General features: G+C 43.0%; 1 protein-coding gene across 1 annotated transcript in view; it reads right to left on the reverse strand.

The window, feature by feature from the left end:
• Positions 1–27,052, reverse strand: part of COL5A1 (collagen type V alpha 1 chain) — a 505,662-nt gene that overhangs the window by 338,586 nt on the left and 140,024 nt on the right. The window contains exons 5-11 of the mRNA XM_068102230.2: positions 24,911–25,039; positions 24,577–24,663; positions 20,370–20,483; positions 16,852–17,013; positions 16,558–16,617; positions 9,460–9,501; positions 735–797 (exon numbers count right to left, since the gene is read on the reverse strand). Coding sequence (XP_067958331.1) covers positions 735–797; positions 9,460–9,501; positions 16,558–16,617; positions 16,852–17,013; positions 20,370–20,483; positions 24,577–24,663; positions 24,911–25,039 — 657 coding nt within the window. The remainder of the gene's footprint in view (positions 1–734; positions 798–9,459; positions 9,502–16,557; positions 16,618–16,851; positions 17,014–20,369; positions 20,484–24,576; positions 24,664–24,910; positions 25,040–27,052) is intronic.

A 27,052-nucleotide genomic window follows, 5' to 3' on the forward strand; every position in this document is an offset into this window, starting at 1 on the left:
GTTTTTATGAAAATACAAGTGTTCTCGTTCTGTCTGTCTGTGTGTGTCTGTGCGTGTCTGTGTGTGTCTCTGTCTCTCTCTCTCTCTCTCTCTCTCTCTCTCTCTCTCTCTCTCTCTCTCTCTCTCTCTCTCTCTCTCTCTCTCTCTCTCTCTCTCTCTCTCTCTCTCTCTCTCTCTCTCACACACACACACACACACACACACACACACACACACACACACACACACACACACACACACACACACACACACACACACACACACACACACACACACACACACACACACACACACACACACACACACACACACACACACACACACATCAAAACTATAGTATGTTGTTAACTTTTTCCATATGGATGGATCTCGCATCAATTCATTGATAATCAAGAAACTTGACCAGAGATGTATTTTATATAGTAATATATATATATATATATATATATATATATGTGTGTGTATGTATGTATGTATGTATATAATGCTTCATGCTCTCCTTTTACAAATATGCTCCCGGAACGATATTGGCTTATATTTTGTCTTACACCACGAAGGGAACCTGAATATAATATTCATAAGTATTCCTACTGTACGTACACTGTTGTAATCCTGTCTTGATGGAACAGTAACTCCGTTTTATCATCAATGTTGCTTGATCATAACAAAATAAGAGTTGTACAGACTGCAAGTACAAAACTGAAAAACAACAAACACAGATTTCAATTACTTACACGTTCGCCATGGTCTCCAGTTGGACCTGGGGGACCAGGGGGGCCTGGTGGACCAGATAGTCCCTGTAAAGGAATGAGAGAGGGCAGTAGATGCAACGGTGATTATTATGCAATCAATGACTTGTGCATCGCTGTGCGGAGATCAAATTGTAGGGTTGAACAAAACACACGAACGCTCTCATTCATCATTGTTTGCACCACAGCTCAACATCTCATTGGAATAGTTGGAGAACAAATCAGCAGATGTAATGAAAACGTCTTGTTAAATTCCAGTGCGATGGAAGAAATAAGAGCAAACAAACAGCCCAAAGCATGGCCACCGCATATTGGATACATGAGTGTTAGTTACACCAATCATCGTGAATTTTGCAGTCGCTCTCCGTTCATTACAGAAATATATTTTAATTATTTTTGCTTCTTAAGTCCATCCATGGATTGGCTCGACCTGAACATTAACCGCTTGTTATCCTGGTACAAACCTTCCCACTTGTTTTGGTCACAACACCAGATTTCTACTTGCGATCCCAAAACATTGTTCAACACTGTTGATGATCCTGCGTTCTCTTGGAAACATGCAACTCAACTGAGAGGTTCTCCAAAAATCAACTCCTTGGACAGTTTCAAATCTTCCAAAGAACCCACTTCATACAGTTCTTAATTTATTATTCTAAAGCATCTTGTGCTGCTGATTAAATTAATCTCCACATTTATTTATTGTACGTTGTCATTTTTATTATCAGATGGAATGGCACAGCAATCTGTGCTGTAAATTTGCCTGTTTGTCATTTATTTAAAACCAGCGACATCTGTTTAAGGCCTGGGCCTGATCACACGACGGTGCCTAGATAGGCAAAGTCAATCACTTCATTTGTGGTGTTTTGTGCAGGGTTTCTAGATACTATTGCCTCTACGAAGTTATTATCCGCTGCCACCGCAGGAAGACGGAGGTTATGCTTTCATCCCTGTTTGTCTGTCTGTCTGTCAGGTGACATCATACCGTCAGGTGATCCCACTCGAACTGTGTCTACAAAGAGACTGTGAGCACGATATCTCAAAAAATTCTGGAGAGATTTGGACAAAATTTGGTGGACAGATTGGGTGTGCAACAAGGGCGAATTGATGAGATTTTGGTGAAGATCCGGATACAGATACGATAGTTGTTTAACTTTTAAGTGATGCTTCACCCATTGAGAGACGCGACCAAAAACGACATTACATAGTACAGTATCTTAAAACAGTTATAGATGGATTATAACAAAACTTATTACATTAACATAATTATAACAAAAATTATATTCACAAAACTCTGATGGTATCCATGGAAATCTCCACGCATGGCTCACGGACTTCCTCTCCTGTCGCAATCAACGTGTGGCTCTCAATCGAATTCTCTCATCTCCTCTTCCAGTCCAGGCTGGAATTTCTCAAGGCAGTGTTCTGGGCCCTGTGCTTTTTCTAATCTGCATCAATGACCTCTCTCTCTCTCTCTCTCTGGAAAATCATCTTTCTCCTTTTGCTGATGACTCCACTCTCTGCCGCTCCATCTCCACTCTCTGCCGCATCCCTCAGATCAGCAGGCAGCAGCCTCTTCACTCTCTGCAGACTTGGATAAAATTAAAAGCTGGTCAAACATGTGGAACATGTCTTTCAATCCTGACAAATCTCACACTCTCACTCTGTCTCTCTGAAAAGACCGACTGGACAACCCTCCCATCTACTACTTCGAGGAATTTCAGGAAACAAGTTGGGGGTTTAAAGAGGCTGATTTGGGGTGTTTTAACGTGGGTAGAAAATATGAAGGTTTTGGATTTTGGATGGGGGAAGAAAAGAGATGGTGGTGAACAGCTGTTTTTAAAACCTGGAGGGAGGAGAGGGATTGAAGAGAGTGAGGAAGTTTGTTCGAGGCGGCAGAAAAGAGGAATGAAAAAGTGAAGGTGAGCAGAGAGTCTTGATTTTGGCAATTTCACCAGAAGAGGGTTGCTGGCAGATCTTGTGCATCCTGCAGGAATATTTGGGGGACAGAGCACAGACAGAGCAAGGCAGGAGAGGAGTCGGTAGAAGACAGAAAGACCACCTACCTGCCTGCGGTGAGAGAGGAGAGAGGAGAGAGGGAGAGAGAGAGACCCTCAGATTCAGCTTCATCACGGGAGATTCCAATGATTCTGAATGCTTTGGTTTCCACCACGTGAAGCCGAGCTAGGTGTGAGGCAGGAGCATCAGCCCAGAGGGGAGAGCAGTATTCCATTGAGCTGCAGATGAATGCCTTGTATGTGGTGAGGAGCTCAGGTGTGCCAAGGAAGGACTTCGCAAGACGGAGGATGCCCAGTCGGTGACTGGCTTTGGAGGCCAGATTTGAAATGTGGTTTTCCCAGGAAAGACCATGGCAGATAATGAGACCCAAAAGCTTGAGTGACAGAACTTCTTCAAGAGGATTGTTCTGAAAGTAGATGGGAGGGTTGTCCAGTCGATCTTTTCGGAGAGACAAAGTGAGAGTGTGAGATTTGTCAGGATTGAAAGACATGTTCCACTTGTTTGACCAGTTTGTGATATTGTCCAGGTCTGCAGAGAGTGAAGAGGCTGCTGCCTGCCGATCTGAGGGATGAGATATGGAGCAGCAGAGTCGCTGGTACGAAATAAACGACAAACAGGTAAATTTACAGCACAGGTTGATGTGCCATTCCATCTTACAATAACGATGACAACCTACAATAAATAAATGCAGAGATTCACTTAATGAAAGGTCAGCGCGAGTGCTGTTTGGTAGGCTTTGCCATTGACAGAATATCAATTTCATATTTATTTTAAAATCCCGGTTAAAAAGCCAAATTTCAAAAAGAAGAGTTGTCCGAGGGGAAAAAAACATTCTGCGGCTTCATGAGACTATTAGAGACTATAACATTCACATCTAATGCATTCTACACCTCAAATCTATGTCCCATGTTGTCCAGATGAAATGAAATGCACAAAGGTTTCAAAGAAGAATAGTGTGCTACCTTTACGGTAATTGAGCAAAAGCGGAATTTCTTCAGGTAGGCCAAAGACGGTCAATGAAAAAACTGCGTGAAGTTACATAATGAGGAACATATTCATATCCAAGCTCCACTTTAACAGCAACTTTCAATTGAGGCCTGATGGTGTTGCTTATGCGAGTGATCGCCAAAAACGATGGATCTAGAACAATCAGTAATTATTAATTTTATAGAGATGTGCTTCTCAAGATATTATAAATGAGGAAATGATATATCTCATAATGGAGATCTTGTATGTCTTCATCCTAAGGATCAAGTTTGAGTGGTGAAAATACAGGCCTCACGAATCAGATATGATCACAGATACTCATTGGATCATGAATGGCCATTATATTGAAGATGTGTAAATGACAGATTTATATCATTAACGACCAAAAAACATGTCTGTCATGACTCGATATTTCATGCATATAGAAAGCTTATTCAGATTTCAGTAATTAAAAAATTAAGTAAGCTTCCAGATAGCCTGATTCTTGCAATTAAAAATTCTTGAATAAATATGACTTCTTCTTTTTTTTTTATGTTGGAGGCTCCAAGCATAGACTGTATAGCCCTCATCGAGGCCAGGCCTTAAATAAAAGAGAAGAAAAGTGTATGATGAAAAGTGTATGATGTTTGTTTGAGAGAAAGAGAGATTAAAGCTAGCCCGGTAGATCTAGTTTGTGTGTGACAGAAAGTAAGACCAGCAAACCTGACACAGAGAGTGTAAGGTGGTTCCGGGCACCACTTTAATGCTCCTAAGTCAGGGCCGTAGTACTACCCTGGAAGGTTGCTGTCGACAACCTACCACCTCTCTACAACCTTGCATCTTTACAACTAACGTTCAACAAAATCATGGCCTTCGTCCAAATCACTATAAGGTATTGGACACGACATGGCCTGTGAGACAACAGTGGGCAACATAATCCCGTCAGTTCGTGGTCTGACACATTTTGGACAACCGCAAAATAATCGAATTGCTGATTCAACCCACCATCTTCCCCGTTGGATAGATTTTTAAACAATCCCACACGCTTCTTGACTGCACAGTAATCCAGAACATCTATTGTCCGATATTGTGACCAATACTCTGACATTTGACCGACATACAGGTGATCCAGCGCATTGCTCCGCATAACTAGCACCAGCGATTGTCGATAAGAATGACTAATCTTGAATCCTGAAACCAAGAACAATAAGGTTCATGAAATCATTGTTCATGAAAAATTGCAATGCACCCGTTTTGAGTGACGTCCCATCTCAGGCATGTCTCCGACTGGCAATATACTTGCCAAGCTTGCTTCGACACCATTTGATTACATGATGGTATTGTTGTCATGTCACCTCAGTGTTAAAGTCTAGTCGAGTCTTGATTTCTCTTCTTGGTCATCCCACCTTTTTTATTATATGCATGGTCAAGGCTCGTTGGAGAGCTACAGCAGAATGGCTGGAACTCGACAGTGGAATTGATCAATGAATGTTGGACATTTCTTTTGAACCAACTCCCAAGTAATGGATTGTTATTTGTTTAAATCCATGCTTTCAGTAGTTGTAGAAACAGAAAAGCACAATGAATCTTCCAATCACCACATATTGCAGGAATATTAGGTTGACCTGAAGTGTGAATGAGGAAGTGCTCCTCAAAACTGCTAATCTACCATTGAAATGCAAGTGCAAGGACCTGAGTGGAGGAGAGTAAGTAACCAAGCATGCTGGAAAATCATATGGTAGTAGGGGCACATTTTGGCTTAGCGGTTCGGGTGCCGGCTTGGGATTCTAGGATCCTGGGTTCGAATCCCGGTCGATCGCTGAATTAATGCCAATGGGGTTGACTCAGCTTGTCATCCTTCCGAGGTCGGCAAATTGAGTACCAGTTCACTGGTAATTCCCTGTGTGTCGCAAGAGGCGAGTAACAGGGTTGGCGGCAGGAAGGGCATCCGGACGTAAAACATTGCTTCAAAAAAGGGGAGTACTGTGCCGGAAAAAGGGGAGCACTGTGCCCAAAAAAGGGGAGCACTGTGCCCAAAAAAGGCTAACCCCTGCTCTGCTGGGGAAAATGGTCTGTAAAGGTGGTTCTAGTAGGGACACATTGTGAAAAAGTGCTCAGATGGAAAGTTACGCTGGTTGTGGAGTAGGAAGTAACATTGATGGTAAGATATGTCACACATCAGAGCAATTCCTGATCCCACTCGAACTGTGTCTTGTGCCAGCATTGTGCCCCTGGTTTTAGGTCACTGTGTCCACAGTGTATCCACTCATGCCTGACCACCTGCTGGAGAGTGCGCCCCATCGTAGACATTTTTCTTGCGCAATCCCATCGTTCCCGAGGGACTCGATTGGCCTCAGTCTTTACCAACTCTCAATACACACTCATCAGAACTCCGTACAAATCATGACACAGAAAAAAATAAATCCTCAATAACTCTTTTACAGCCATAAGCCTTCTTGTACCAGTAGATATTTCAATCCTCTGTGGTGCAGCAAATTAAATTCACTGACAATGCGCCATAAATCCGTTCAATGTCCGATGCCCTCCATATTTTATTTATTTATGTCTCCATTTAGGTGCTGTAGTTCAGGGTACAATTTCGAAACATGCTGCAGAAAACGAATGTCTGGAGCAGTCACCCATGCCGGGCACAGGTGAAGGAAGGAAGAGGCAGACCTTCTCCGTGCACCATTTTGATGGAGGTGTCTCCATCAAAGCTTCAGGAAGCAGTGCAGGATGTGGATATTTAGAGAAATCTGTGAATGAATGTCAGCAGAAGTCGGACACAACTTGATGAAACTAGACAACCAGATCATCACCTCTGGAACTATTAATTTACTCTTTGCTCAATTAATTATTTGTTGTGTAGGTCAATTTGAATGCATAAATTAGTTTCGTAAAAAACCCAAATATTTTGCCTCAGAACTGAAAGATGTGTTTTGCATTAATTTGTCAATCAACATCCGGATTTCTGTAGACTGTTTACCTCCGCCACCGAAGCTTTCAGAGAACTACAATGCAATCATCAGTGATTCAATGCACTTCAGTTTCAGCAGGAAAAATATTAAAGGCTTGGACTGGTCTTTTTCTTTTTCTTTTGAAAATAACCCTCAAAACCAGACTCGAGAATGAGCAGATCAGCCAGCAATGTGAATCATAAACACATATTGCCAACCACCGAAAAGTTGGGGAGAGGAGCTGCTGAAGAATCGAGCCGAGAGAGAGAGAGCAACTTTCCCACACTCCGGCCTTCGTGCAAAACATCCTCGAGGATTGAATACAACCCTTGTGTAATGAGATTATTAAAAATCAGGAAATTAAACCTCCCAGCTCTGCTGATAAATCCACATGAGACAGTAAACCTAATCATCATGATGCCATTAAAAGCTAACTTTATTTTTTCATTGTTAAACGTTACATTTCAATGCAATCAAAACGTTTCTCTTGGCAAACACCATGGGTCGGACAACTTTGTACATTGCCAGGGTGCGTCACCACAGCTGGTAAGAATTATTCGTTTACAAAGGTATAGCTCAAGACCTCCACTAAAGAAGCAAGTCTCCACAGAGCATTACCATGAAACACCACCTAAAAGAGGGGGATGTACAATGGTCACGTGGATCTCCACAAGTTCACTAACACCAGTTGGTGTTACAGACCGCATGGCTTCATTAGCACGACAAAATGCTTCGTATGAAACTTGTGGAAAAATACCCCTGACTTAAATCCAAAGTAAAGCGTGAATGGGTGGCTGCTGAAAACTTGAAAACCTTCACTTGGAAAATATATAAATAAGCAAATGTAGAAAATAAAAATGAGAAGAGAAAAAAAAAAAGTTTGCAAATAAGTAAAGAAGGAAAGACGAAGAAAAAAAAAAGAAAGGGAGGCAGAAAGGCTAACAAAGATGTACGTGTTTTACAGCCTAGTCGGCAGAGAAGATAAACAAATTCTTTAATTAACTAAACGTTGATGAGTGTGTTTACCACCTTGGGAAAGTAGGTGTGACTGACATGTCGAGTGTTATCCTTTCCTCAGAGCAAAAGAAGGAAGTTTGCTTGGAGAGAGAATCATCAAGTAAGCGACTGGATCAATGATCGGGTGTCAGGTTCAAAGGGACTGGATCAGAGATCAAAGCTCAAGGGTGAGTGGGGGAGGGTTTCCATATGTAAATGTAGTCTTGGGCAAAGGTGAAAGATTGAAGGGGGCGAAAGACCAAAGGGAGTTGCACCATTGATAAAAGGATGGCAATAACAGAAGAAACTAGAATGGCACTCGGTAGAGCGCATACCTCTTCCAAGGTGAACACTCTACGTTTTGTATCCCACCGATAGGCCGGATCTGGATTCGGACTTGAAGCAAAATCTAATCGGCTTGTTCTTCTCAATGAATCAACTCATCCATCAAGTTTTGTCACAAGTCATCCACAACTTTTTGAGATATCTTGCTGTACATATCGGTTCTGGCCCTATCTCTCAAAAGTGAAGAATCACTTGAAAGATTATTATCGGATCAGGATCCAGAATCAGATCTTCACCAAAATCAAATCATTTCCTCCTTGTCACACACTCAATATGTGCATCAATTTTCATCCGAATCCGTCCACAACGTTTTGAGATATCCTGTTCACAGACAGCCAAACAGACACACAGGGGTGAAAACATAACCTCCGCCCACCTTTGGTGGTGCAGGTAAAAAGAGGAGAGAGATTGCAGTTATTCAGAAAAAGAAGAGGAAGAAGATGGGTAAGGTGAAGGTGAGGGATAAGGGTGAGGATGAGGAGGAGGACGAGGAAGAGGAGGAGGACAGGAGAAAGAGAGGAAAGTTAAAAAAACGGGAAATTAAAAAATATTTTTTTATTGCGATAAGAGATTAAGTAAATGAAAGGGTTTGTCAATCCAAATGGGTGCTAATGTACCGAGTTTGAAAATCATATAGTGTTCTTTACACCTTCAGATGTTGGCAATGCTGTGATGTTTAAAAATCACACAGATTGTCATGTGTTGGGGGGAACGACCAGGAAAGATTGAAGTGTCGAGATATCGATGGCTTCATGATATCCGTGTTGTTCGTTCTTACATCCAGTAAGTGTCGTCATTAAACAATCGCCCAGTCTTCACGCTGTCTTCCCGGTGCCGAGTTTCTTACGAAGAGGACAGGTGGCGCACACAATACGTAGCCCCATGTTAATGGAAGTGCAATAAAGTAATGAGAAACTTTGAGGAAGACTTTGAGTCGTGAAATTGAGGTGGACATTTTGATACAGGCACAGGTGTTACGGCTCTTTCGTGAACACTTAAACGTTCCTGGTTGAAGGTCACATGGTAACCAAGGATCTTAAAGTGGAAAATGTCTTGAGAATTGTTGCCACATTTAAAGGAAATACAAGGCAAATGTTGAAAAACCGAGGCAGTTTCAGGATCATTCTGTGACAACAAGATTCTCTGAAGGATGTTCTTGAGTGATAGGTTTTCTAAGCAGGTATTGAAGTCAACATAAATAAAATTCCACCTTCGGTTTTTGGCTCGGAGGGTGTGTAAAGACCTCTGTGTATCAATGATGCTGCCGCAGTTTAATGTTCAGTTCAAACACACTCATCAACGTTTAGTTGATAAAAAGTGAAGGTGTAAGTGAAAATGCTGTGTACATCCTGATTATGACGTCATCACTCAGAGTAATTCCAATGAGTATGAAATGACAATTGTGCAGCAAAATCGATCGTGCTGCTTACCGCGGGACCTTCTGGACCGGGAGGGCCTTCGAACAGCATGCCCTGAAAAAAAAGAAAAGCAGAAATGTCATCCATCGCTTTTTTATATAAGAATCGAGCACAGCATGAGAGAACAGTGTTCACATTTTATATTGCTCTGCTGAGATCTAGCCATAACACTGCGACGGTAAATCATCGGGCCTCTGTTGGCAACATGTAAGGCACACGGGGAGGGATCTCTTGGCCTGCTTCATATTCGACTCGAGAATACCTCCAGGAATCGCGCATTGTCTCATACAGGCATCAATCGGACCCCCGGGCCACCAGGTATAAGGTTATGACACCTGGTATAAGGAACACTCATGCCAGCTTGAAATAGTATGGCTTTAAGATTGGGCTACAGGAAGTGATTGTCTGTTTTCCACACCCTTCCACGCTCACCTCAGAGAGAGGTACTTGGCGGAATAAAACAACAACGCTTGTTATGGTTCATCGACACAATCTTCTCAAGTATGTAAATCATTTCCACCATCACAAGTCATCGTCTGTCTCTACCATTAAGTAAAGTTATTGCACACTTGTAATCAAACTGCAGTTACCGCACACAATTAGCCATACTGCATCTTTATAACTCAACGTCACCTAAGTCACTGCTACATGAGCCATGTCGAATTAAAGATGAACAAGCGTTATGCCTAGGTCCCCCGTCGGTGAAGTGATGTGAGTTGACAACGTGGAAGACGTAAGGCGGCCATCTTGGATTTTGACGTGGCGACCCAATTTTCAATAACCTTCTCCCTTATGCGTAGATACACCCACACACCAGATTAGAAGTTAGTAGTTCGTTTATTTTCAAGATATTCCGCTCACAAGGTTCAGACATATATATGGTGGCGGCCATCTTGGATTTTGACCTGGCGACCCAATTTGCAATAGCGTTCTTCCTTATGCGTAGATACACCCACACACCAGATTAGAAGTTGGTACTTCACTTATTTTTCAAGATATTCCGCTCACAAGGTTCAGACATACATGGCGGCGGCCATCTTGGATTTTGACGTGGCGACCCAATTTTCAATAACGTTCTTCCTTATGCCGAGATACACCCACACACCAGATTAGAAGTTAGTAGTTCGTTTATTTTTCAAGATATTTCGCTCACAAGTTTCAGACATATATATGGTGGTGGCCATCTTGGATTTTGATGTGGCGACCCAATTTTCAATATCGTTCTTCCTTATGCCGAGATACACCCACACACCAGATTAGAAGTTAGTAGTTCGTTTATTTTTCAAGATATTTCGCTCACAAGGTTCAGACATACATGGCGGCGGCCATTTTGGATTTTGATGTGGCGACCCAATTTTCAATATCGTTCTTCCTTATGCCGAGATACACCCACACAAGAGATTAGAAGTTAGTAGTTCGTTTATTTTTCAAGATATTTCGCTCACAAGGTTCAGACATACATGGCGGCGGCCATTTTGGATTTTGACGTGGGTTGCACACACACACCAAATTAGAATTCGGTCCTTCGCTTACGCACGCACACACGCACGTACGCACGCACGCACACACGCACGCACGCACACACGCACGTACGCACGCACGCACGCACGCATGTCCGGACAGACGGACGCACAGACGGACGGAGGGGAAAACCATAGTCCCCCTTTCGCTCCGCGGTGCGACGGGGGACAAAAATGGCTTATTGCACAAGATCTCATTTCACAAACATTTCAGCGAATCGAATGAAAGAAACTTTCCAGCAGACAGGGTTACACACAAAAGTTCCTTTACTGCAATCCAAATGTTCTGCAGTTTGTTCCAAGTCCCGTCATCCGTTTGGCTGAGAACACACTGAAATGTGTCCAAATAGGTGTCAAGCTCATGAGGTCACTGGACTGGGATCCCAGAGGTCCTGGGTTCAAATCCAGCAGAAGACAGGAGTGTTGGAGATTTGGATTCTAATTGACAGGAAACCAATATTAGCTAATACATACTGAATTCAGAATTCAATTCTGAATTCAGCCCCCTGGTAGCATTATAACTGAGGCACGGCTGAACCGATGATGCAGTGCCCCTGCAAATTTGAGCAGGAAATTGTAATTTGTTCCGGGTGCCGGCAATAGCCAAAGGCACAGTGGGATATTTAATGTCCACCAACTAATGGCTAGCAGGTTCCTTTGCGTGCAGCGCGTGACTGAAGGTGTGCATCATTGCTGAGAGAATGGCTGTCACTGATGTGATGACCCCATGGGGGTTAAGGTGGGAATTTGGAATTTGACCAGTGTGAATTTGACAATTACTGAAGGACACCGTGGGATTTTTAATGTCAAACAAATAATGCTGGCAGACTGGACGCCAAGTTTAACGTCCATCCGAGGGACGACACACACCTCACCCTCCATCCGAAACACCAGGAAGAGAGTTTATAGCTGGAAGGAGATTGAAACCTGGGCTATGCAGCTCAAATGGGAGTATCAAATAATCACAGTTACATTCATCAAAATCACCATCATCACGATAAAAGTATCAAAATCTCTCTCAACATCATCTGAATTGGGAGGAGATCAAGTGCTGCTGAAGCACCTTTAGCTAACGAATGGGCTGGCTGGTTTGCCATTGCCTTTCCAGCAGTATTCTGGGCAGAATTAGGGCAGAGGACTGATGCACAATGGCCTGCCATTTTCGAAAGGCACTTTGGGATCTTAATTATGTTCTAGAACTGAGTGTGAGCAGATGCAACAGTCGGCAGAAAGTTTCATTAATAAGATGAAGCACTTTTGTGATCCATAATCTTGTATGTGAAGCAATTAGAGGAGCCTAAGTTGTGTGAGGAGTCAAACTCAGACTAGTCTACTCAAAGTCAAGTATGACTGAGCTCTTCTTTCAGTTCAACATCATTATTGCAATCGTATACAGTCGGACCCTGCTATTTGCGGTCCCACTATTCGCAGGTTCCACTATTCACAGGTTCCACGTATTCGCGGTTGATAAGATGCGACCTGTTTCTCTATTCGCGGAAAAGTGTCCCTCGAATTTGCAGGTATTTTTTCTATTCGTGGCCATGTTCCGCGAAATCGCGGTTTTTTCCCCCCCTATTCGCGGCCGAATTCCACTAATTCGTGGTTTTTCAGGGGCACAAAAAAAAATTCACTGCCCGCTAACTTGACACATTTATAAAACCCATCTTTCACCAGCCATGCATAAAGCAGCTGGACATACGCAAAAAAACATCTTATACGAGCCGCGAGCATGACCTGCTCCTACATTCACCGTTATGTGCTTTGCGGTTTCATGGCTTTCACGGCCACGAATTTCAGCCACACTATAATCGAGAGCTTCGCGGGATGTTCCGCCAGCTGCGTAAACAAGTCAAACCCAAGAATTATAGAATGCAAACGCTTCATCAATTCTATTATAATTTGCAATTTATGGTACAGCATCATCAAAGATCTTAAATAATGAAAACGCTCCGGAGGATGTTCCACCAGCTGTGCAAACACAAGTCAACCCCGCAAATTATAGAATGCAAATGCTTCATAAATTATATTATTGAAATTAGCAGATATGCTCAATACGGCATCATCTGATAACATCCTCCACACAAACAATGTGCAGAGTATTCACCCCTCCCGCAGCTACCGACAATGCTCGCATTCCTACATATACAGACTGTGTATTTGGTCTCGATCATTCTTCTCGTCCCATAGATTTGACCTGTGTTTTTGACTTGCTCTGCTCATCATTCAATCATGGCTCCCAAGCGCAAGACCAGTGCCGGAGATGCGTCGACTGCCAAGAGGCAGAAGAAAGTGATGAGCCTGAGCCAGAAAGTGGAGCTGCTGGATCAGCTTTCGAGAGGAGGGAGTGCAGCCTCAGTGGGCAATTCAAGTCATTATATCGTCAACGAATCCACCGTTCGCAAAATACGGAAGAACAAGAAGTCGATTCGTGAGTGTTTCAGCGAGTGCTGTATCCAGTACAAAGGTGGTCACCCATGTCCGGGATGTCCACATAGAAAGGATGAACAAGGCTCTCAGCATATGGATTGAGGACACAGGTAGAAGAATATGCCATTGAGGACCTCTCATTCGTGAAAAGGCCAAACAAATTTACGATCATCTGTCTGGCGCAGGTGGTGCCAGCACGAGTGATGCGTCGAGCGATGATGGTACAAGCAGCGCGAGTTCATTCACTGCAAGCAGGGGATGGTTCCATCGTCTCAAGGAGCAGTACTGCCTGAAAATGTGAAGCTCACAGGGGAGCGTGCCTCTGCAGATCACGAGGCAGCAAAAGCGTTCTCTGCTCAACTCGCGAGGGTGATCGAAGAGAAGGGACACCTCTGAGAGCAGGTGCTCAACACTGATGAGACCGGCCTCTTCAAGAAAGAGATGCCCGCGAGAACTTTCACCTCGAAGACAGCATCGGGATTTAAGGCTGCCAAGGACCGGGTATCTCTTCTCCTCTGTGTAAATGCAAACGGGGACTTCATGCTGAAACCCATGATGTTGTACTGTTCCCTGAACCCACATGCTCTCAAGGGCAAGAACAAGCAAACTCTGCCCATGTTTTGGAGGGCCAACAGGAAAGCCTGGGTGACGGCAGCAATCTTCCTGAACTGTTTCCATAATTGTTTCGTCACTCAGGTGGAGAGGAACATGGCGGAAAAAAATCCTTGTGTTCATGGTTCTCTTGCTCCTGGACAACGCTCCTGGCCACCCTGCGAACCTGGACGTGGCTCACCCAAACGTCAAGGTGATCTTCCTGCCGCCCAACACCACCCTCCCTCATCCAGCCACTCGAACAAGGTGTGATTTCAACCTTTAAAACATGTTACACCCGTCGCACCTTTCGCCGCATTTTGGATGCAATGGAGTCCGACCCAGGGCTCACCATCGGGTAGTGTTGGAAGGAATTCAACATTGCCCACTGAATCAACGCCATCAAGGAGTTGCTGGATGAGGTGAGAGCCTCTACCATCAATGCGTGCTGGCACAACATATGGCCACAGGCAGTCAAAAACTTTACTGGGTTTCCCGTTAACACTGAGGAGAGGCGTGTGATTGTCGGGTTGGCACGGCAGGTGGGAGGTGAAGGCTTTGATGACATGCAGTCTGAGGAGTTGGAGGATCTCATTGCCACACATGGCGACAACCTCCCCGAGGAGGAGTTGGAGGCCATTATAATGGTTTCCGAGGAGGAGGCGAGCAGTTATGAGGAAGAGGTGCCAAGGTCGAACCTCACAGTCCAGTTCCTGGGCGAGTTGCTGCAGGATATGGGGGCGCTTGTTGACAGGTTCGAAGATGCTGACCCAGTCATGGAGAGGTACCTCAAGTTAAAGAGGGGCTTGAATGATTTGCTCAATCAAGATCGCTTTCTCCCCTACAAAAAGCTGCATCAAAATCTGCAGCAATCTGCCAGGCAGCTCTCCATTTCCAATTTATTTTACCCTGCTCCCTCCACCTCAAGACCGTACGGTATGGTTATGTTTTTTTTTTGTTTCACGGTATCCTAGGATCCTAGGATCCTGGGTTCGAATCCCGGTCGATCGCTGAATTAATGCCAGGGGGGTTGACTCAGCCTGTCATCCTTCCGAGGTCGGCTAATTGAGTACCAGTTCACTGGTAATTCCCTGTTTGTCGTTAAAGGCGGCAAAAAGGGTTGGCGTCAGGAAGGGCATCCGGCCGTAAAACATTGCTTCAAAAAGGGGACCGAAAAACAACAACAACCACGGTTCCCGAAAAATGCCAACCCCTGCTTGCGGGGAAAAATGGCCTCTAAAGGTGGTAGGGTATGGCTAAGCTGGTTAAGCACTTTTAATAAACTGTAAGCACATTCCTTCACCAAATCGGAAATAGTACCTGGTGTTGTGTTTTTTGTTTTTTTTAATTTGTAAGCATTTTCTGTGAAACTAATCATGTGCACTTGCAGTCGAAAACATTTCAAACTTTAAAAAAAATTCTCTATGAATCAGGAACCACCAGGAACCGAAAATGTATCCCCCTTTTCTCCATTAAAACAATGCCATGGCATACATTCCCAGGATTTTCATCGACCTTCGCAGATTATAGTCGATATTCGCGGGATTATCGCCGACATTCACAGGTTTTGTCTCGCCATTTCCGGGACTTTCATCGACCTTTGTGGATTATCATCGACATTTTCGGGATTTGCCTCACCATTTGTGGATTTTGCCTCGCCATTCACAGTTTGGTCCTCTCTATTCTTGGATTTTCGTGACTTGGGAACCTATCCCCCCTTTTTCCATTGAAACAATGCCCCCCCCATCCCACTCATTCGCGGTTTCACAATTCGCAGGATTTTCCAGGAACGTATCCCCCGCGACTAGCTGGGTCCCACGGTATAATGATCTAATCACTGTCGTGATCAGAAATATCAATATTATATCATGGACATAGTTAGGAAGGTGGGCTACAAGCCAAAAGTAAATGCATCATGATTGTCTTGTCCACCAAGTGGCTGTCATGTCCACCAACTAATGGCTAGCAGTAAGTGTACCTCCTCCATGAAGGGCAGGGGCAGTACCTTGAGGTGGAAGAAGTCACATTCTACATTAAGCGGTCGATATTTCAGGAGAACAGACCTCAAGGGGCCATTTTGGAATTAACATTATTTTGCTCTCTTGAATAGAATTGTATGTGTCATGAGCACCACCAATTGTATGAGAGAAGGGTGCAGATCACTGATTTGAGCAAATCCAAGTCAAATTAGAATGTATGGTGATTATAACAAAATGTTACTTTGGGAAAAAATTAACAATATTGCCCTGCAAGTCCCCAAACCACAAAATCATAAAATTTTGTCCTCCATACTAAATGATTATCCGGTTATACTGCATTCTCCATATTACAAATAGTATGATAATGCCACAATAACGCATCATAACCGTGAAATAAAGACAATGGCGCATGTATGCTCAACCGCTGTGCTTGTTTGGATCTAGAGGTGATTGATTAGTTCCACCAGATATGGTTGTGAATTCAAAATGGCTGAACAGTTGAGGAATTCACGTGCAAACTACACAGGCCTCAGTGCTAGGATTAACAATACTTGTGGACCTGTATTCTGATCTAAACAACCGTCACCACTCACAGGCTCGATCATGGCCGCTTCACCCTTTTGCCCTTTCTCGCCCTTCATGCCACCGTAGCCCTACAGGAAAAGATTGAAACAAGTGATGAACCATGGAAGAAGTGCAAGATTGTCACATGCCTGCACAGCAAGAAGGAAGCTACCCGATAAACAAAGTGACTTAAGTACAAACAAAAACTGAATTAATACCAAAGCAACACCATATCTGAAGCCCTTTGCAACACCTTTCCAAGCACCCGACAAACAATTTACTCCCAAAACAAATGATGAGCCTACTAGGTATAATAAGCCTACCATGTCACGATCTCTTTCAGCAGGTAACTGCGGTCTCGTGCCACCTTTGGAGCCAAAGTCATAGTTTGAGTAGTAATCATAAACGGATGGGTCATAGTCCGGGCCATTGAAACCACCTCCAAAGTATTCCTGGTGGAATCTATCTCCTTTTGTGGATCCTTCCTGTGAAACAAAATAATTGAAAGAAGTCGAGGTCGTCTAACTAGAATTGCTACATCACTATTATATTGAAACAAATGTTACAGCCGCAGGCAGGTCTGTTCTAGTTGCCAGGGGTCGTGTCAAAATGACCGCAACTGCCAGCTAAATCCAAAGACCCAAGCCTGTTTCTGGGCCTGTTTGCCAAGTTACAATGCTTGTGAGGCCACGGAATTAACCATAGGCCACGCAGATAGATAATTTGGCCGAGCAAACAGTTAGGCCACGAACGCGGTCCAAAGTGATTCGAACCGCTTTACCATCAACCAGCAACCAACCTAAACCACCAAACGAAGCTGCCAGAACAAGCGGAATTCACCACAAAACCAAGTGTATTTCATAAAAACAAATGGCATGGGGGAAGGAGACAAGAAGCATTCACACATTAAATAGATGATGCAACCAACTTTCAACATTGCTATATACACTGGGAAAAGTAAAGTGTGGCATTCAGGATGTTAAAGCAATTTGTATTTCACACACACTCATGATAAAATTAAAAATGAATGCCAGATTGAGGAATTTTATACAACGAAATGCCAGAATGTTTACTCACCCTAACTACCTGCATGTTCCATTCCCTCGGCCTCTGGCTATATATAAAATTGATTTGCAAACTGAAAGACTATCCCCTTAGGTCCACTGCTCTTTATTGCAAACGATTGCACTAGTGTGCTACTTTTAGATTAAAAATCCCTGACTCGGGTCAGTTCTCGCTCTCTTTTCCTCTATCTTCAAGCTACATTGTCAACCTGGGCGCTCGAGAGTCCTAGCAACATACGAAAGACTCTACTGCCATCATCTATCGTAATTTATGTGATCTCTTATCCATTTAAAACGGATATATAATGCCAACATAAGACCAATCACACCTTTTCCCCATTGTTTACACCGAACCTCTCGCTTGTCTAATCTTTCCTCATAACGAAGACATGATAGTCCTGAAACCAAATCAAGTTGCTCCATGCTGAACCCGCCTTAATGAGAATATACAGTCACGTGAAAAAGTAAGTACACCCCATGTAAAGTTTTGACTTTTTCAACATATTTCAACATACAGCTATTTGATCTTCATTTCAACAATATTGATAGATAAAGGTGATATAATATAACAAATATCATGAAACATTTACATTTTGTAGTCAATTGTATAATTTAAATAAACATAAATGCAAATTTCGCATGTGGAAAAAGTAAGTACACCCCATGAAATGTTTTTTTCATCTTTTTAACATATGTGGACATGTCATTATTTGATCTTCATTTAAACAGTATCGATAGATAAAGGTGATCTAATTGAACAAAAAACAATGGAAAATTGACTTTGCAATATTTTATTCAACAAAAAATTGTTGCACAGCATGCACAATTGCATGCACAGCTCGTTTCAAATCCCCCCACAACACCTCGATGGGATTTAGATCCCGGCTTTGACTTGGCCATTCCAGAACCCTCCATTTCTTTCTTTTCAGCCATTCCTTTGTGGATTTACTGGTATGTTTAGGGTCATTGTCATGTTGCAAGGTCCATCTTCGGTTGAGCTTCAACTTTCTGACAGATGGTCTCACATTATCCTCAAGCACCCTCTGGTACAATGAAGAATTAATAGTGGATTCTATGATTGTGAGCTGCCCAGGCCCTGATGCAGCAAAGCTGCCCCAAACCATAATATTTCCACCACCATGCTTTACAGTTGGTATCAGGTTCTTGTGGTCAAATGCTGTCTTTGGTTTACGCCAAACATGTCTTCTGGAACTGTGGCCAAATAGCTTTACCTTAGACTCATCTGTCCAGAGCACATTGTACAAGAAGTGCTGGTCTTTGCCTAGGTGTTCATTGGCAAACTTTAGTCTTGCCCTGATGTTCTTTCTGGACAACAAAGGTTTCGTCCTGGCACACCTCCCATGTAGATCAAAATTGTGCAGCCTCTTTCTGATGGTAGACTCGTGCACTTTGACAAGAGCTACCTGTAGGTCCCGTGATGACATTCTGGGGTTCTTAGAGACTTCTTTCAGCATCTTGCGGTCTGCTCTCGGGCTGAACTTGCTGGGGTGGCCTGGCCTGAACAAGTTGGCAGTTGTTTGGAATCTTCTCCACTTGTAGATGATCTTCCGGACAGTCGAATGATTGATTTCAAATTGTTTGTAGATCTTTTTAAATCCCTTCCCAGACTCGTAGGCATCTATAACCTTCTTTCTGAAGGCCTCAGAGAGCTATTTTGATCTAGGCATGGTGACGCCACACACTTCAACAACAAAGAGCAAACTAGACTAAATGTCTGAGGTTTAAATAAGACAGGTTCTTCCAAGATCCTCTCTAACGATGTTCTAATCATTTGCACCTGAGCTGGTGCACCTGATTCTAATTTTAGGTATTTGAAGTAGTGATAAATGTAGGGGTGTACTTACTTTTTCCACATACGAAATTTGCATTTATGTTTATTTAAATTATACAATGGAATACAAAATGTAAATGTTTCATGACATTTGTTTTATTATATCACCTTTATCTATCAATATTGTTGAAACGAAGATCAAATAGCTGTATGTTGAAATATGTTGAAAAAGTCAAAACTTTACATGGGGTGTACTTACTTTTTCACGTGACTGTATATATATATATATATCCCCCCCCTGCCCCCCCCCCCCCACACCATAATATGTGTCATCAACATTTGAATGACATATTTTAGATGTAGCCAAACCAGACTTCCATAGAATACCAGCACAACTTCCTCTAACTCAAAATATTATGTCCTTCCTAATGCATCCTATGGGGGGAGGGGGGGGGGGGGATATGGATATCTCTCCAGCAGAGAGGACAATCCCTAATGGTGTTCATGTATGCAGCAGTGTGTGCCTAAATCATAGCATACGCAGCACCGTGGTGTGGACAAATTGCATGCAGCTGTTTCGATTTTTGTTGAGAGCTTAATGAAGTCTGTTTTGCTGGGGCATTCCTGTTGGTTTGCATCGGTATATATATATCAACGGTCAAATGGTCAAAACCACCTTTGACATGAATTGCTATTTTGGGTCATCATGCATTGATTGCTCAATCACAAGGGTATCAAGTCAATCCAGGGCCTTTATATCCTGCAACTACAAGTGATTATTATTATGTAATTTATCCTCAATTATATTTGAGCTTCATTAGTGTTTTTGGAAATAAAAATCCTCAATTGTCTTTCCTATACCAAAGACTATATTTCTGATGGCGACAACTTCTGCCAATGACACTATTACAATTGTTGTGTCCATTTTAGATACCATCTCATAATCTAACAGCTATATAAAGTGGAGAAGATAAGAAACACGTACCAAGATGGTTTCCACAAGAGGGACGATCGTTCCCTGAACTGGTGCGAATTCAACTGCACCATTAGTTACCACCTCTGGTGTATCGTAGTAGGCGTAATCGTAAATATCAGCATACTGCACACGGTCAGGCACACCATGTCAGAGCGAATGAAACCCGGGGATTCACTGGCTATAAATGCTTGTTATAGATTCAATGCTTCCATAAACTGTATAGTCATAAATAGAATATGCAGATCGAGAATACAATAAAAGAGGAAAATACCACATGTAATGGAACGACATGCATTGCATCTACAAAAGAGGCCACACTTAATGAGACAACAAAGCAACAATAAATTGAACGCATGGCTTCCAAGACATTTGTGTAAATAAACACATCATTCACTTAAAAGGCCAGCACACATCACCACAGATGTGCAATTTAATTTGATAAGATGATTTTTTTTTTTTGTATACAAGATCGAGGCTCGTGTAAGAGCTAACATTAATCACAAAAAACATAAACGAACACATAAAACATATAATAAAGGGAGCGGGAGACAAGATGGGGAGAGAGAGGGAAGCACACAAGTACAACAATGGAGAACAAGGAAATTGGGAGATCTGTGGGAGGAAGAGGGCTTGGGGGATGGGGGCATGGGAAGGGGGGAGGGGTGTGGGAGAGGTATAAAACAAATGGACACTGCTAGGACTTCTAAGAAAGAAGTTGGTATTTCAAAAAAGTGGATCTGGGGTGAATTAACGGAGTTAGAAAAGATCAAGGTTTTGGATGGGGGAAGATAAGAGATGGTGGTGAACAGCTGTTTGGAAGACCTGGAGGGAAGAGTGGGATTGAAGAGAGTGAGGGAGTTTGTTTCAGAGGCGGGAGAAAAGAAGAATGAAAGAGTGAAGGTGAGCAGAGAGTCTTGATTTTGGCAGTTTCACCAGAAGAGGGCTGCTGGCAGTTATTTTGCGACCTGAAGGAATATTTGGAGGGCAGAACACAGACAGAGCTGAGGGAGCTAGAGGAGTCCGTAGAAGACAGAAAGACCATCAATCTGCCTGTGGCTTGGAAATGTGGTTTTCCCAGGAAAGATCATGGCAGATAGTGAGACCCAAATGCTTGAGTGACAGAACTTCTTGGAGAGGATGGTTGAGAAAGTAGATGGGAGGGTTGTCCAGTCGGTATTTTCGGAGAGACATAGTGAGAGTGCGTGATTTGTCAGGATTGAAAGACATGTTCCACTTGTTTGACCAGTCTGTGATTTTGCCCAGGTCTGCAGAGAGTGAGGAGGCTGCAGCCTGCTGATCTGAAGGTTGAGATATGGAGCGGCAGAGAGTGGAGTCATCAGCAAAGAGATAAAGAGGATTTTCGAAAGAGTCAGAGAGATCATTGATGAAGACCAGAAAAAAGCACAGGGCCCAGAACACTGCCTTGGGGAACTCCAGCCTGAACAGGAAGTGGAGATGAGAGAAATCCATTCAGGGCCACACGTTGACTACGACCACAGAGGAAGTCCGCAAGCCATGTGTGGAGGTTTCCATAGATACTATAAGAGGAGAGTTTGGTGAGCAGGGCTGGGTGCCAGACCGTATCGAAGGCACGTGATATGTCAAGGGAGACAGCTCTGATTTCCTGTTTGGCATTGAGGACCTCCATCCATTGTTGAGACAGCAGAAGCAGCATGTCCAGAGTAGAATGACCTGGTCTGAATCCAAATTGATGATCGGAGATCAAGCCATTGGAGAAGAGGAAGGATTTGATGTCAGAAGCGATGATCGATTCCATGACCTTGCTGATTATTGGGAGCAGGCTGATTGGTCTGTAGTTGCAAGGATCTGTTTTTGCACCTTTCTTGTGTAAACTGGTAATGTTGGCTGATTCGTTTGCAAGTGTTCATTGGGTCCGGCATGTACATCACACATATAGATGTCCGGGGGCAAGGGAGCTGCGTCACCTGCACATAATGGCCAGGGCTTATAAAGAGGGAAGCGTGGCATTCTTTCTGTTTCTAAACAGTTCAACGACATTTGACAAAGGTGGAAGTTCCCAGGCCGGATCACTGCGAACGCATGCAAGCCCAGCTCGAGTGGGCAATATACTGCACTGTGCATAAAATTGCACTAATTGGTGAGTGAGTATGTGGAAATGTGCCAAAGGTAACTTCTTCATAAGGGTACAGAAAGCTTTGAGGAAGTGCTAAATTAAAATATATGCTTTCTGTGTAAGCCGGAGTGAATAATCAATGATGATGATGGTGTGAGTCGTCACTTTCAATGAATCTCTTCCCTTCGTTGGTGTGCTCACTAAGTATTGTGCGTTGCGCAATGGCTGTATAGGTAAAAATGGGTGGTGAATAGGTGAACTGGTGCCATTGAAGGGAAAAACCTGCACAGAAAAGTGATTAAAGTGATAGAGGTGTGTGTTATCCCTCTCCCGCTCCCTATTCCTGTGAACATCATTGGCTGCAGGTGCACTAAATGCAACGTGAGGTCTGATGCACATAGATGCAGCAGACTGTCCAGGTCGTCGGTATAATGACTGCAGCCCTTGATGTCCAAAGTGGAAACAGGTGTCTGCAGATGCTGCGTAGTGATGCCGAAATTTGTGCCACCACCGACTTCCATAGGCACATTTATCCACAATGTAGCAATGCCAAGGCTGACCTCCAGGTACGGTTTGATATCTGAGTGCCCTTCTCATAGCCTCAGCCGATACAAATAACCAATACATGAAAGGGCACGCATGGATACGAACTAGAACGACCACATGATCTCTCTCTGAACACAAGCTGATCGGCTACACCAGTATACCTCGAGGCAGCTTCAAAATAAAACTTCATGTCTGCCCCAGGTTTTCTTTAGAGTCGTGCCTGACCCACCCCACGCCAGCCGATTTTACATCCCTGAATAGCCACTCTACTTGGACCTGTGCATTGGCCTTTCCACTGTCATCTATTTGCACAGAAAGAATAAGAACCCGATTCAAATAACAATTTTGTACAAGTAATAACTCTTGCCTAATATGTTGGCATAGCAATAAGCCCTGACCTGAGCAAATACAATAATGTGATTTGTCATGCACAGGAAGTTTATAGACAGATAGAAGAGTTTAGGTGCAACATGGTAAGGCATCAAGCACAAGTGCAAAATGTTTGAAGCTCTTTAAAGAGCTTAAACAGTTTTTAAAAAATTTAAAAATCCAGATTTCATAGGAAAAGGGTGCAACAACCCCAATCTCAACGAGTAATATGCTTGGCTACAAAATGAAACAAGAAAAAGAGCAATGAGAGATTGCAAGCCCTCGCCAGGATGTATTGTCAGTGGTTTTTAAGTGGTTTTAAAGTTTCATTGGTTCAGTGGTTTTTGTGTTAAAACAAATATGGCGGCCGAACCACGTGACCGATGACGTCATCATTTTTTTTTTCTCCACTAATTTATTCCTAGACTATGATCAAGAAATTTCATCTTGATCGGATGACGTTTTGTACTTGTCAAATTATGACGTTATAATGGAGGCACCTATGACATCATCAATCACAGATGTTATTCCACATGGAGAGTTCTTTACAATGAGCCATGTCTCAATTTTTTCTAATCAGCGCTTTCGGAGATATAGAGGGTGCAACGTTTTTCGGTTTTTCAAAGATGGCGGCCGAACCATGTGACCTATGACGTCGATTTTTTTCTCCACCAGTTTATGCCGACATGGCACTCAATAAATTTCATCTTGATTAGATGAAGTTTTGCACTTGTCGAATTATGACATCATAATGGAGGCACCTATGACATCATCATTAACATATTTTATTCCCCATGGAGAGTTCTTTACAATGAGCCATGTCTCAATTTTTTCTCTTCAGCGCTTTCGGAGATAAAGAGATGCAAATTTTATCGGTTTTTCCAAGATGGAGGCCGAACCACGTGACCGATGACGTCATAATTATCATTAAAACATTCTACAGGGGGAGTTGCACCAATGGTGAAAATTTCATGTCGATCGGACCAACGGTTGCAGAGAAAATCATATTTAGTCTGTGCGGACAAACAAACAAACAGACAAACAAACGGACTCAAATGCAATACCCTCTCCTCTAGCGAGGGTAACAATGACATCGGGCAAATCAATCCATTTATATACCAATAACATTCTGCAGGCCTCCTGTGATTGAGAGGGAAAAGTGGGAAAAGAAAATAAGATTAAAGGCCGAGTCATTGAGGCCCTCACATTTGGATCCAGAACGTCAGGCGCGATTTTCTTATCAGCATCGCCTTTCCCAAGGAGATCTTCATAATTGTAGTCCATGTCTTCATACTGTTGGATCACAAACATTCATTTCGCAATTTATTTGATAATCACAGAACTTTTCCTCCTTCTAATATCTCAGGGAATAATTCTATTGACGAGTTAATGATAAATCCATGGTGGCCGGGGCATTTAGCTTGTGAACCAATTGTAATAATTATCTATGATCCATCATGGCAATGCTGTCACTGTTTCATCCCTTCATATCGCTGACGATGCAGTTATGTTTTAATCGAGACAAGTTTGTGAAACTCACCTCACCATCGTCGTTGGGTTCCTGTGATTGCGTCTCTCGGAGGGCTTTGTCACACTCAGGGCTGTACTTGGTGCAGTATTCGTAAGCAGCAAATGGGTCGTCCACGATTAACAGCTGCTGCACGTCACCCTGTACGCCACACAAGACGATCGCAAGTGTCACAAAGGCCGCACAATACATGCCGGGCTTCACAGTGTGGATCACGAGTCACATGGTGCAAGACGTGAACCAAGTCTCGTATTATGGAACACACCAAGCCCCCTAGGTTACACGGTGCACAAAGTTCATCAGAAGTGACATGGGCTGTGCCGTACAACTCCATTCGCTTTCGCGTGCTGTGAGAATGCACCTGTCCACAACAGATGATGTAGCACACCTCCATTTGTCTCTACTTTGACTGAAACACTGAATGTACAGAATTAGAAAAACGTTTCTGAAGGTCAAGTGCCGTTTATTTTGTATTTCACACACAAAAAGGGTGATATTTCCCCCCCCCCCCCCCCCCCATATCTCATAATCTCCATAGAAACATATAATCCCCCTCTCATAATCTCCATAATCTTCCTGTGCAAAAAAATGGAAATTTTAACTCAATTGAGTAATTGTGCATCATGATTATGAAATCATTATAGTTTTTTCGAATTTGTTAGAGAGTTATCACTTGACTGCTCATTTTAGAAGCTTGTTTACCCGACCAGAATGCAATGGGTTGCATTTTTAAATTGAAAAACACCCTGGTATCCTTAACATGCAGTAGTAAATGCTCTAACCGAGGATAGCCTGCTTATCCTACTGTGTAAAGACAACCAAAGAGACAAATAAAATATTACAAGATTTTCTCAAAATGAACAAACACTTTCACGAAAACGTGCGCTCATTCTCTTTTCAGCAATTTAAGATCTACGCACTTGGTGCCAGCTCACACCATCTGTACTCCCACTCGAGCCAAAGTTCAGATAGTTTGGATAACTATCCATTGGAACAAGACCTGGCCGGAGAACATTCGAGTCTGGCTATTAACTTACAACGTTGGCCTGCAAAACGAAACAAGAAGGTAAAAAGCCAACAAAAATGGCTCTGAGTCAAGGCCGAAGTATAACACAGTAGTGTCTGCCAAGGTACACGTGCATTTCACCACTAATCAAGGTAACAGTAGGAGGTACGCCCATAAGCTGTTTCATGACAGTCACTTGTTAAGGCACAACAGTATTGTTCAAAAATTGGTCAAAAGATGAACTTCAACAAAGGAGAAGATACACATAAACCGAAACTGGCATTCCTTTACCGCTATATAACTTGGATGATGGATATGTTGAAAATGTTCTGGAATAAAAAATAAATAAATAAATTAGTCCAAGAAAAGCCAAAATACTTTTCAAAAGAAAAGATAATACTATGGTTCTTAAGAAAACATTTATTGAAGGATTATATTTTTAAAGCCACAAAACTTGGTGAAGTAGCAAGGCACAGATCGAGTTCCATAATAGCAAACGCTGCACGACCTGTGAGCAACAAGTGTCATCTCCCACACAAGTACATTATCTCTGCTCTGCTGAACAACAATGACGAGGTCGGGGTGCAGTCAGGCAAAGTAACTAAAACAAAAATGTTACCTTACCAAGTTATGGAGTGCAAACTTTAACGTATGCTTGGTCATTAGTAAACAATTTTGCAGTATGTTGTCCTGATGAGGTCATAATAAGGGCAAAACCAGTCAGTAGCTCTGCATTTATTTACTTATGATCATTAAATCTGGTGTTGGCTTAGCGGTTAGGGTGCCGGCTTAGGATCCTAGGATCCTGGGTTCAAATCCCGGTCGATTGCTGAATGAATGCCAGGGGGGTTGACTCAGCCTGTCATCCTTCCGAGGTCGGCAAATTGAGTACCAGCTTGCTGGGATGAATGATCTCGGTGTGTACCCCGGTTTAGAATAGGTACACCGTATCACTAAGCATTGTAAGAGGCGACTAAGGGTTGGTGTCAGGAAGGGCATCCGGCCATAAAACATTGCCTCAAACAGGGAACCATGAGGTCATGGGGCCCGCAAGGCTAACCCCTGCTTTAGTGGGGGACAAAATGGCCTTAAAATGATCATTCATTCATTCATTAAATCTCAGTATTTAAAAGACTTGAGTACACAAT

Source organism: Myxine glutinosa, chromosome 13 (assembly GCF_964187855.1).
Source record: "Myxine glutinosa chromosome 13, kmMyxGlut1.1, whole genome shotgun sequence".
In the NCBI taxonomy this organism is placed as follows: domain Eukaryota; kingdom Metazoa; phylum Chordata; class Myxini; order Myxiniformes; family Myxinidae; genus Myxine; species Myxine glutinosa.